The sequence below is a fragment of the Salvia splendens genome, chromosome 18 (assembly GCF_004379255.2).
Source record: "Salvia splendens isolate huo1 chromosome 18, SspV2, whole genome shotgun sequence".
In the NCBI taxonomy this organism is placed as follows: Eukaryota; Viridiplantae; Streptophyta; class Magnoliopsida; order Lamiales; family Lamiaceae; genus Salvia; species Salvia splendens.
The window spans coordinates 12420361-12433698 of NC_056049.1; the positions used below are offsets into that span (position 1 = coordinate 12420361).

At 39.7% G+C, this 13338-nt stretch overlaps 1 protein-coding gene across 2 annotated transcripts; it reads right to left on the minus strand.

Moving 5' to 3' along the window:
• Positions 1 to 7499: 7499 nt before the first annotated feature.
• LOC121777683 (methionine aminopeptidase 1D, chloroplastic/mitochondrial) lies at positions 7500 to 11618 on the minus strand. 2 transcript variants are annotated; one of them, XM_042175021.1, is made up of 10 exons: positions 11424 to 11618; positions 10658 to 10727; positions 10000 to 10225; positions 9587 to 9748; positions 9455 to 9496; positions 9244 to 9315; positions 8973 to 9052; positions 8474 to 8571; positions 8299 to 8346; positions 7500 to 7987 (listed from the first exon to the last, which is right to left on the minus strand). In XM_042175021.1, the coding sequence occupies exons 1-10, from the start codon at positions 11527 to 11529 to the stop codon at positions 7842 to 7844; spliced, it is 1050 nt and encodes a 349-aa protein (XP_042030955.1). In that variant the 5' UTR covers positions 11530 to 11618; the 3' UTR covers positions 7500 to 7841. The 2 variants fall into 2 exon arrangements, with proteins under 2 accessions (XP_042030955.1, XP_042030954.1); XM_042175020.1 differs by having other exon boundaries at positions 10000 to 10228; positions 11424 to 11617.
• Positions 11619 to 13338: the final 1720 nt, after the last annotated feature.

The window sequence follows — 13338 nt, forward strand, 5'->3', positions numbered from 1 at the left end:
CACAATTTTTAGGGCTTCACAGAAGGTTTAGATTAAAACTATTTCCATCTTCCTTACATCTTCCAAGCAGATTTTGGTTTATTACAGAAGGGAATCTCACAAATCAACATGCATCCTTTCTTCAATTACTCTTACTAAGGGAATCTTGCCTTTGTTTTTAAACCAGTTCATAACCAAAAACACGTAAGGCGAAACAACTTAACAAACATGCTTCAAAAACTGACTACACTGATCTCCCCCCTCCCACTTCATCTCAGCTTGCCCTCAAGCGAACTTAATGAAGTGGAAAACAGGGTAGGCAGTGTTTGAACAAGGGAAACCAAACTTCTCACACTTAGACCAAGCAGTGGGCTAAGTGGGAGAAGGCAGCCAAAACACATATTCGAAACTAAGCATGCTTATCAAGCTTCAGACAAACATCTCACACTTAAACCAAGCATTGGGCTAAGTGGGAGAAGTACACATAAGAATCAAAAGCATACAAACATACTACGTACTCAAGACTTCTCACACTTAGACTATGCAACAGGCTAAGTGGGATAAGGTAAATAGAACAGAGACAAAAACATGCATATTTACACATAAACTCATCACACTTAATGGGCTAAGTGTGAGAAGATCCCACAAAACAGAGAAACTAACATATATACAGGATAGATAGCAGAATGCTTTAAAGAAAAACATAAGACTAAAACCGAATGTAAAGTTTACTTGGTTCTGCTAGCTTAGTTCTTCTACTGGCTCCCAGAGGTACCAGGCTGCTCCTCCCACTTGTTCCTTTTGGCCGTGGAAGAAGTCGGTACGGTAGTTGGTGGTTGGATGGAGGTGACGGTGGTCTTCCTTTTTCTCAGTGTCCCGGTGGAGGTTGTTTCAGGGATGGTTTCCTAGGGTTGGCTTCCCTTCGAGGCAGAGGCTGCAGATAAGAGTTGAAGGGTCAACTGATTATTCTGCTCTGCCAGATTTTTCATACTCTCAATCAGAGAGAGTGCTTGGTTCATATTTTCATTCTGGAGCTCGAGAAACGCCCGTTGTTTCTCATTTGCCTTTCTGAACTTCTACATCATGAACTCGATTATCCTCTGCCATTTCTCCTCTGTGCTTTCTGACTTCTCTATGGTCGAGCGTGGTTGCACTTCAGGCGTTGCTAGCCGTGCTTTAGCAGGGGAGGGTATATCTGGAGGAGTCTTCATTCCTGCGACCTCCTCAGGCTCATCCTCCTCTTTGCTTGCCTCTTCCTTACTTTCTTCCTCCAATTGCTCATCCTCACAAAACACCACTGCACCCCCTTTTCTCTTGATTATTCCAATGCTGATGAGATAATCCGTATCAAACAATTCTGGATCCTCACACATCACGATGGACGATCTTTGAATTGTCAGCTTTGGCATAACATTCCTAATCAAATATGCTCACAGGAGATGGCAAGCATATAGATGACGAACAGGGTGATGAGCTATCTTGTGACATGAATGGGCTAGCCAGTAGCCTAGGTGTACCTTGACCTTCTTTACCATACACCACATGAAAACAACCTGATTGTGGTGACCATGGTGTTGTTATGGCCAAGGAGGTTATTGGCAAGAAAGAAATGCGCCATCCTCAGAACAGGATCCGCAATCTCCTCCGCCGTCGACTCACTTGTCTTGAAAGGTCTCGCACCTTTGGCCCCTATCAGGTTCCACACTTTTTCAGCATTGAATTCCACCATGCATTTCGGTTGGCCAATCTCCCTCAAAGACCAATCTCCTCTCTTGTCCGCTTCAGTGCTCAGTAGTCTCAATCTCAACGACCATTCCCTGACACTCATTGCCATTTTGTGGCCGAAAAACCTGAAATAAACGGATTCCTCGTCCAGGTTGACGGTGTGCTCAAAATTGAAGGAAGTAAAAAATTCCTTCGCCAAGTTTACCGGCACCTCACAGGGTGCGTGTTCCAGCAACCATTCAAAGCTTATTCCTCTTACATAGCCAACAAACTGCTCTTTAACACCGATTATTTGCAATGAGGGGTAGTGAATTCTTCTTCCTGATTGCGCTGGTCTTGACTCTGATACTCTCCCCGCGCAATTCCTCCTCAACTTTGGGTCTTCGAAATGGATCATAGCCTCCAGCAGCTTTTGATCCAAATCGATTTCAGATCTTCCAAATGCTCTGATGTGCTGATCTCCTTCTTGATGGTGGATTATTTGGATAGGGTTAGTAGCGACTTCCCGGATCACCACTCCCAGCGATTCTGGTCTTGATTTCTTGCTTTTACTTGGGGTTGACACGCACTTCCCCTTCCTCTTCCTCTCTGCTGCTTCTCTTTTTTGCGACTGCCAAGATTGCAGCCTCTTAGTTCCTTTCTGTCCAGCCTCCGCTATGTACGGAAACTCCTTCTCACATTTTCATCCAGGATTTCCTTATCATCATCTGACTCTATTCCTTCCACACTTACCACTTCCACTGACTTTCCTGTTGAATCTTCCCCAACTGGCTTCCGGACTTCTGTTTGCTTTCTTCCGTCGGTCTCTCCCTTTTCTTGGCTATGTCCTTCCTCTCCGGACTCCACCCCTTCTTTGATCTCCGCCTCTCGTTCGAGTTTGCCGGCGGTTCCGGTTGTTTCAGACATGAGGGTCTGAGGACGAAAGACAATTGACGTGCTGGGGGTTGTGCCGCTGATTCCGTCGGGATCAGCTCTTTGTTTGACGTTCCAACGGGAACGGGAGTAACTTGACTTTCTTCTTCCTTAAATTTATCAGCCAAGTCGGAGAAAATCTCACTCATTTTGTCGCTCAGAACGAACTTCCCCATTACGTCTCCAAGAATTCTAAGGTACGTACTACTCATGGACGTCTCTGTTGGCTGATACGTACCTGAAGCTGGTGACACCATTGACTGGGTAATCGGGGGTGTCATGATTTCTAGAACTGGAGTTGTCGAAATCAACCTCGTCTGTCGTCCGCTCGATGACTTCTGAGACTGGTTGGAGGCAGATGATTTGTCCATGAGTGGTGGTTTGGAGCGGTTTCACTTGAAACTGAGAGATAAGAAATTAGGAACTTTGGGAGATTGGAAAATGCTAAGGGCTTGCTAAATTGTGAGGAGGTGAGGGAGAAAAGGAAATATGACAAATAGAGGTAAAAGAGGAAGAAGGAACGACTGCTTCTACGTCAGCGACCGTTCGACTTCTGCGCCAGATTTCAATTTCAAACTTTTCTAGTTCCCCCCCCCTTTTTACCTCTTATGGTTAAAAGCAAAATTCTGCATTAATTCTCTCTCTCTTACATATTCAGTCAAACATTATTCACAAACCATCAAAAGATTATCTGGAGCATTGGCGGGGGGTTTTCAAGATTCAAAAGAGAATTAAGTAAAAATTGAAAATTCCCTTCCAAATACGTCCAAAGTTTTATCCAATTATTTTGAGAATTTTTTTCTTTTTTTATTCCAAGTCGTGGGAAATTCTCATAATTCACTTGATCAAGTTGAGTGAGTGTAGTGGGATTTTCCCCCGCTACAGATACTGCCGATTTATTTCTTTCTTTTCTTTTTAGATGGACTGACAAAGGAAAAGTTATAAGACAGGATACTCCCTGAAACTTTGTAGCTTCTAGGATGTGGTGGACCAATAGAGTTGCAATTTTGCATTTGCCATTTCTGAACTTGACTTGCTTCGAATCCCACCAAGTCTTGAGAGGTAGTACTTCCTGCCCAGTTAGCCATCATCGCACCTCTGTGCTTTTGGTTCGGCAGTTTTCCTTTTCTCCTCATAGTCATCCATCCTCTGGTTACCGTCACCACTTTTGTAATCAACTTGATCAAGTGGTTTTGAGTCACTTCCCAACTTGATCAGCCCAAAATTTAAGAAACCATTATGGGAATAATCTTTGGCTGGAGCTCCTGGATTAACTTTTCCCCCTGCTATCCACTGATTTTTTTGAGGATATATAACCATAGCACCCCGCTTTTTCTTATGATTCTTGTACGTCCCTTGAATCTTCTTATTCTCCTTGGGACGCAATCCAGGGTCAGGAGGTTTCTTCGCCTCGAGCGGTTCCGGCCATAATTGTAAGTGCACCCAGTAGATAGATCTTGCAGCTTTCTTCTCCTTCTTTCTTCCTGCCGTTCCGGTTCTTCCTCTTCATAGCAACACCCTTCGGACTTGTCGATGACTTGAGGTGGTTGCCGGTGTATTTTCTCCTTCCACAGCTATTGTGAACTTTCTCCTTCAGAACAACGCAGTGTCTAGTCCCTCCCAACGCTTGATGATTTCTCCTTCCATCTCTTGAGGCTCATTCTTTGGCTCCTCCGGAATGTTCTGTAGTACATCATCGTTAGGAGGTGTGTTAATCGACTCCTCTTCGACTGGCGCCCCTTTTACAGCTGATTCTACCTTGACAATTTCTACTTCTTCTCACTTTCCCAGTGATGGTTCTGACTTGTTCTCAGCACTAGATGTTTCTTTTTCCTCGGCTTCACTTACACCTCCAGTTTCCTCCCTACTCTCATTTACCCCAGACCTTGCTCTGTTCTCTTGTATCCCTTTGATCATCTCAGTGAGTAGAGCTACATGCCTGATCATTTCATCCATGTTGGATTGTTGTTCATTACAAGTGCTTAGCATTTCCAACGCCAGCTCATCATTTGACCTTGTGCAACTCCTCATGTTCTGTTGTGATATGATCAACCCCTCAATCTCCCCTGCTGTAGAGTTTGCATTTTGATTCTCATTCAAGGGTGGTTCAAGACTTTGTTGAGGTTGAGGTTGATATTGGTGTTGATCAGGACAAGTTTGGTCTTGGTAGTAGTGAGGTTCTTGAGCTTGTCAATCCTCAGCTGACCATGTCGGATGTTGAGCATCCGTATCGGGTGGGTAGGTCTGATAAGGATGACTTGGGGATGCAAGGTAATGGCTGGAGTAGTCAGGCTGGTAGGTGGGTGGATTGAATTCATGGCCTTGAAATTCAGGGTAAGGTTGGTAGTGCGGATATCCTGTTTGCCAAGGGGGTGTTTGAGTGGAAATTGGATAGGGCTCTGTATGGTATGGAAAAAGTGTATTCTGGTGAAAGTTCACTTGATCAATATGGAAGTGGGGTTGATCCGGAATGACTGGATGTTGTCTTGAATCGATAATCGACTGGAGGGTTTCCTCTAGCTTGTCAATTCGGCTCTTTAGTAGATTGCCCTTGTCCTCTGTGGGAGTACTCTTCACCTTTTCTTGCAATGGGGTCACTGCTGTATCATTGTACCCTCTTCTTGCATTTAGAAGCTTTTCCAAGACAATCTTGGCCTTACTCCCTCCACTTGACAAGTTTACCAAGTCCTTGCTTCTTGCATCCATTCCATCACAAAATTTTGAGTAAACCTCCACTTCCTGTAGATTGTGGTTCGGGCATGCATCTAGAAGACCTCTGTATCTGTGCCAGTATTTGCTCAGGCTTTCACCACACCCTTGGGCAGCCTCTCTGATTACCATTCGGAGTGCATTTGCTTTTGCTGCTGGGAAGAATTGATTCAAGAACTCCACTTTGAAATCTGACCACATCTTGATGTTGTTGGCTTCCAATCCTCTAAACCAGGCATTTGCTTCGCTCTTCATAGTTGGTTTTTTCCGTGAACTTTAAATGTTGCATGAAAAGTCATGAACTTTACTGAAATGTGTAAATTTCCCATCCGACCTGATCCGATAGATTACCGACACAAACTTATCCTACATGAAGCGCCGAAAGAGTGACTTGGCAAATGACAAATTTAGGGTTCAATTCGAATTGTGGAATTAATGCTACTTTTATCAAAATGACGTTTTCAATCTATTTGTACTTTTTTCGATGAATTAAATATCTATCGAACGTTGCACGACATCTCATATTTGTATACGCTATTTTTCGAATCGTTGTTTTTCTTTATTAAATTTTTTACATTCTTTACTATTTTTATATAATTTATTTATATTTAAGGTCTAGTATATGTATTTTACTTTTAACTATCTTATTTAGTTACAAGTTATTTAAATAATTAAATTTATAATTTTTATATTAAAAATTGAATCATAATCCAAATTAAATTTAGCTACAAAATATTTTGATAATTAATATATTAATTATTATCATACTATTCTCTTCGTCCCACTTAAGATGACGCATTTTCCTTTTTAGGTTGTTGCAAATATGATGACACATTTCTACTTTTGGAAACTTTCTATCTCCAATTAATATACTCAAAACACTTTTTCTCTCCATTTAATACTTACACTCACGTTTTATCTCTCTAATTAAACACATTAACCAACAAATCTTAAAATCACTTGTCGACTAAGAAATGTGTCATCTTAGCCGGGACGAAGATGTTATTTTTTATTTTTATTTTTTTTACTTTCTAAAGGTTTAAGAGAAAGAAAACGAAAGAGGGTTTGATATAAAGTGATTGAAAAGGTGAAATGAAAAATATCATTTCAGGCACTCAAATTATAAAAGAAAATATCAAACTCAATACTAGAGAGATAGAGAAAATATATCATACCCAGTACCCATGTACCATTTTTATGAATTGAAAAAATTGTCATCTAGCTATAAAATAGCTTTGGAAGGAATTTTCACTCAAAAATCACAATGAATAGTGAAAAAGTACCTCCGGCATGATTATAGCAAAATCCAGAGGTCATGGGTGATATTTTTAAAATATATGGACTGCTGGTGGAACATAGCCATAGTTCAGGACTGTTTGTGTAGTTCACTCTAATTGAATAAATAGTTCAAATATTATTCATATGAGATCTTTGACAAATACTCTTCCCAAATTTTCAGCATTAGTACCATATTTATTACTCTCTCAATGAATAGTGAAAAAGTATATAGCAAAATCCAGAGGACATGGGTGATATTTTTAAAATCTATGGACTGCTAGTGAAACATACCCATAGTTCAGGACTGTTTGTGTAGTTCACTCTAATTGAATAAATAGTTCAAATATTATTGAATAAATAGTTCAAATATTTCAAATAGTTCTAATTGAATAAATAGTTCAAATATTTCAAACATACCCATAGTTCTAATTTAATAAATAGTTCAAATATTATTCCTATGAGATCTTTGACAAACACTCTTCCCAAATTTTCAGCATTAGTATCATATTTATTACTCTCTCAATATCTAAAAATAGAAATTCTTTCCTTTTTTAGTCTATTTCCTATAATAGAAACTCTCCATTATAAGTAATGGACCTACAATACAATAACACTAATTATACTACTTCATCCGTCCCTGAAAATTTGTCACCTTTCATTTTACTAATTTTTTCTCTTCTTTACTATCATTTTACTAATTTTTACATTAAAACTCATGTTATTTTCAAAGTTCGTATATTTAAGTTCCTATTTTTTAAGATACTGAAGGAGTATGTCATTCTGTTAGTTTCTTTTACATATATAAGATTCTGATTATAAATTAAAAATAGAAGCTAAATTAGTTTTATAACTTCTTCAAATTGAAATTATAGTATATAATTACAAAGTCAAGCTTATAAAACATAACTAACCAAATTTTATTACACAAACATATATTCCGAATGAAATTCCATTGTAGATTTATCAGAAACGAACAAAATTTTTGAAGGGGAAAATCAACAAATGGATCTACCTCCACATGGTTTCCCGACTAAGAAAATAAAAAAGAAAAACATTGAAAAACAAGGGAAATGAATTCCCATTTTATGACACACGCGATTTTTGCATGACAGATTAACGTACAATTGTGTACCATTTAATCATAACAAGGAGTAACATTTATAAATAATGTTTTCTACCATATACCACCAATGTTTACCGAGATCTCCAGCAATATGGATACGCTGCGAGGGCCAGGATCAGCATTGAGTTAGTATCTCCGCGCCATCCTTGGTTATTAAGATGGTGTGCTCAAACTGAGCTGAGAGGCTGCCATCCTCTGTTACGACTGTCCAGTCGTCGTCCCACATTATCGGGTTGATGCTTCCCAGTGTCAACATTGGTTCTGCAAAACATGATGCTTTATGAGAACGTAACTGATAAGCAAGCACTTTAGTTGCCATATAAAGATGAGGAGACAAGAGTATGCTACATTCTTAACCCTTCAAGTTTACTTGGCTCTACAACCGCTGATGAAAATTTACAAATGCATCTTGTAACATAATTAAGATTGAAACCGAAATCTCAAACAATGCTCTGGGAATATTTCTTTTTTTAGTTATCTTTAAACAGCGGGTAGCGGGTGAAAAAATTCTGTTAAATGTCTACATCACAGTTGATCTTTTTTAATCGAGTACAGGGTGACTTGGATAATACCGATGGTGAAGGTTTGGTTTAGAACCATACGTCCACGATCATTATTCCCTGTATAAACCAAAATCAATCAGAAATCAAATGTAGGACATTTTTATATAACATAGGAGTATATTCAACTCTTGTTGAAATCCACCCAAAAGCAGAGAATTATAGAGAGAAGAGCAGAAGAATCTACTGTAATGAAGAACCACAGGAGCACTGTGAAAAACCCTTCCAACTCCATGGCCAACGAACTGCTGGACAACTCCATAACGGTGTTCATCTGCATGGTCACTTTTAAAAGAAAATCAATGCAAAGCAGAAATTAGGAACATATTATCACTTTCTCTCCGAATGTGAGTCGGTAGGCATCAAATGTGTTTGTTCCTTCCGTATTTCAGATTGCTCAATTAATTAGACAATTAACATTCAGGTACTCATGCAAAGATAGTCATTCAACTTTCAAGTTTATCTCTGATGTGGTCCTTACGAGCAATATTCTATAATTGGTTTTAATCTTTTATTTGGTTGAGTTCTTAAACTCTGTAATGAGTTCCAGAAATAAAATAACACAAAAACAACTGAATCATATGATAGTTGAGTTACTCGATTATAATATGCACAAGTATAGGCATGATTATATTGTAGGAGTATAATACAGACAACTGGAAAAAGTGATATAACAGATGTCTTACTGTATTATCTTGCCAATTTGTTTAAATTCAACTCCTGGTGCACATATTGATATTGCCTTGTCAAGGCATTCTTTGGTTACCTATCACAAAGCACAGTTATCAGTCAGAAAGTAATGACTCAAACTCCCAATGGCAAATAATGATAGAACAAGCTTTGTTATAAACAACCTACACAATGACTTGATCAAAATAAACAAAATATTAGAGATGAAACATTTTCTTGGAAATAAGTGTAGAATAAAGATAAATAGCACCTACCAGGCAACCCTACCTTAACTAAGCTTATGGCCTCCTCACTGACTTCTCCAACAAAAAATGTTGCAGATGTATCACCATGATAACCCTGCATGTCAGTCAATTAATCAAATGCACAAAGACTCTATCAAGCAACTTAAATGAATTTAGGGCTCATTGAGTGCATACTGCACACAGAACTAGTTGCTTTAGAAACAAGAGAAATTGGGGACAATGATATTGCTTACATTAAGATAAACTGTAACATCAATGTTGATAATGTCACCATCCTGCAAAGCCACAAGCCAGAAATCTTAAAGTTGCGAATTTTGCACATAACAGAACTACTATTTCGAAGCCAATGGTTCGCTGCAACAAACCTGAAGGGCCCGTGAATCTGGAATACCATGGCAAATGCACTCATTCACCGATGTGCATACACTCTTTGGAAACCCACCATAACCAAGGGGAGATGGATATGCTCCATTGTCAATGATCATCTGATGAACTGCTTGGTCAATTTCATCTGTTGTGATGCCTGGCTGCCAAGGGAAGACAATAAACTGTAAATGAAGTCTGGTGCAAAGCTAGATCAATGCATAATGGAATTAATATATGTACCGATTCAAGGTTCCTAGTCCTTATAGATAGTAAAAAAATGTCACCAGTGTAATAGAAGCATTCATGAGTGGAAAAGAGGTAACAGCATGACTAGTTCCTCGAATTCGAATTAAAGTATCGATGGGCCTAGCAACACAGATCATATGCAAAAAGGAAATGCGCAGAAATGAACCTTCACTAGAGTTCCAGCATGCTGAAGAACTTGTGCAGCAAGCCTCCCTGAGGCTCTCATGCACGCTATCCCTTTCTCATTATGTATTTCAGGCCCACTAGCAATTCCAGGTGGTTTTCTAGATTTCACATAAGGAGGTTTCGGTATGTGATTGGGGACTGGCCGAGTGGGAGATATTGTACCGGGTTTTAAACGTTGCCTTTTGCTATCAGCAAATTCTTCATTGCTTCTGCCAGGAAGAATATAAATGTAGACCAACAGCAAAAGAAGAAGAAGGAAAGCCACTGTAGGAGGTAGTATACACTCACTAATTATCAGTAACAAAGTGAGTGGTTTTAGCAATAATCTATAACATATTCATCCTATTATATAGTTAAAGCTCTAAACAGGGCATGCTTTCAGTATTTTCTTTCAAAGATAATAAATTTCACAGAGATTTTTGTTATAAATTTAATTTAAATGAAATGAGAAATTCTACCTTGGTTTTGATGTTTCTCTGACCTCTTATAATTCATTATTATAATATACCCCCAAAACAATATACTATGAACTAGCAATACTCAAGAAGGAGTTCCAATCAATAGAATAAAGTCCACATGTTTTTTCCAGTTAATGTGTGCTTAAATAATCAGAATTTTGTAGATACAGGAAAACATACCCTCTGTTAAATAATAAATTGGTCAATCCAGAGAACGTCCTTGACATTTTCATTGATACATTGCCCCTTCCTGTTCAGAAATTCTATATACGTTGATAGTGATCTATTCAAAAATATACTCCTCTTCCAAAAATCTGTGAAACTAAATAACCAAAATCTGAAACAACCAGCCTCCACAAGGATAGCAGCATCATATGACTTGAACTCTTGAAGAGTTTTATAGAGCATGAAAAATAGAAACATTAACCATTGAAAGCTGTACGAGTTAATTGTAAACGCACATTAAGAATAACAATCTATACGAAGAGTAACATGAAACTCGACTAGGAAAATGAATCAGAAAATCATAGCACGAAAGTCAACTTTCTACTAATGATAAATCATCGAAACCTCAAGCAGAATAAAATCTGTCAATTCAGTACTAAACTCATGACATAATTTTCCAATGAACTCAAACAGCGTGCCAGTGAAATAACATAATACACCCTACTTTATGATGTGGGAGAACTCGAACGGCGTTTTGCAATGTAAATTGTTTCAGGTAATTTTAATTATATAGCACTACATGTTAAAACCTATTGCAGGATGAGCAAATAGAAGCAGCGATAGGACATTTGATAAAAATAAATTAATAAGCTCAAACAATACCGTTCTCTCTCGATTCAATTGAGAATTTATCGGATTAAACTAAAATGCTAGGCAAATAGATATCGGATTCTGATAATAGAGTTGCTGAAATTAGTAATTGAAGGAGAAATTGAGGAACCTGGATTGAAACGGAAGAGATGGTGGATTGAATGGGAGGGAAGAAAGCGGCAGTCCCCAAGGAAGGTGGTGAATAAGCGGGGTTGAATTGAAGTGGCCGCCGCCATTACTACCTTCTTCTTTCTCTCGCTTGCCTTTCTCCACAGCTATATCTGTTTTAAGATATTTTTGCGCCACTCAGCGTGTACCCATTTTAATCTTCACCAACCGCGATTTTAGGTGTATCTAAAATTAAATAGTCCCTTCCGACCCGGTAAAAATAATTATTGTTTGGTGGCTTTGATATGTCAATGTGACGTATGATTTTAAACAATTTGCGATACAAATTCAGAGCACTATAGTGACACCATAATTAAAATGACAATCTAGACAAACAATCTGTTATATATAGACAATCAACTCGGTATATGGTTCCAAATAATCTGCGATACGAAATTAGAGATAATCAAGCAATCTGCGATACATAAGCAAACAAGTCATCCACGCCTGGGGATGTCAATTGGGCTAACCCGCTCGGGTTCGGGCCAATCCACTCGGGTTGTCGGGCTATTTGTCGTCATCGAAGACGAAGCCAAGGTCGTGAACGAGATGGGAGAGCCATTAGAGGGGGAGGAAGAGGTGGAGAGCGCTGAGGGACCCATTGTCCCGAAAGATGGGGTTTTAGATATTGTCAGACAAATAGACACGAAGGTGGAGCCAAGCTCGAGGACTGAAATACCAGAGGAGACTCAAGTAGAGTATATTCCCATGGAAACAACAACGGTGAATGAACCTATAGAGGAAGCCGAGCAACCACTACTCACTCCTGAGGAAGTCGCAGCAAACTTGGCGGCAAGGAATTCTGAGGCTACAGAAATGGATATGGAAGTGGATGGAGACCGGCCTGCTGGATGGAACTCTACTAAGAGGGTAGAGAAAACTACTGATGAAACACCGGAGAGTAGGGAAGTGGTGATTGTGACCGATGAAGAGGAGGAAACTGAGAAGGTGCCTCCCAGAGATGAGGCTGCTGAAGCAAGAGCTGCTGCCATCCGTACTTATCAAAGGAGGCCAGCTAGAGAAGAGACCTCAGGAAAGAGGTCTGAAGAGGAACAACCATGGGAAGCCCCTATACAGAGAACATGGAAGGATATGAATAGTCCAACAAGGAGTGCCGTTGGAGCGTCACGCCGCAGAAGGAGGCTACTAATTGATGAAAACCCTGAAGAAGAAGAGGATGCTATCTTCACACCGATAGATGCACAGCCCAGTTCTGGGCAGCCCGACCCACCTGATAAGGTGGAAGATAGAGAAAGAGAAAGGAGGGAGTGAAAAAGGAAAGGGAAAGCCATCACTACCCCATTGAAAAATAAGCCAAGGCAGACCTCAACAATCTTGGTGATTCAAGAAGGAAGAAGGAGGTCTGAAGAACAAGATGATGATGAAGATGAGACGCTGAGGATGAAGCGTCGTTCTAAGCGAAGAAATGATGGGGCGAGGAGTGCAGCCGAGCAAAGGCCGGAGATGGCCGGGATACTGTTTGAGAAGATACATGTCCGTCTATACAACAAGTTGCTAGGGCGAATGATCACATTCAACGACCCCCAAACATTGGACGAATGTGCAGCAAGGGTGGGGTCGAGCAAGAAAGCAAGGTCTGGAAGGCGGCTAGACCAACTAGCCTTGGAAAAGCTTGAAGGAGTAGAGGAGTTCATGCAGTACATCACGGGAATAGGATTTGATTGGATTTTGGATCTGCGCACGCCAAGAATGCCAATAGAGTTGGCCCAGGAGTTCTTCACTTCGTTCCGTTTCAAGTACACGACTGATGTGGGGGCTGAATCTATCAGTTTCAGGTTGTTTACGAGATAAATGAGGATGAGTATCAGGGAGTGGTCAGTACGACTAGGCCTGTACACTGCGGACCAAGAAAGTTG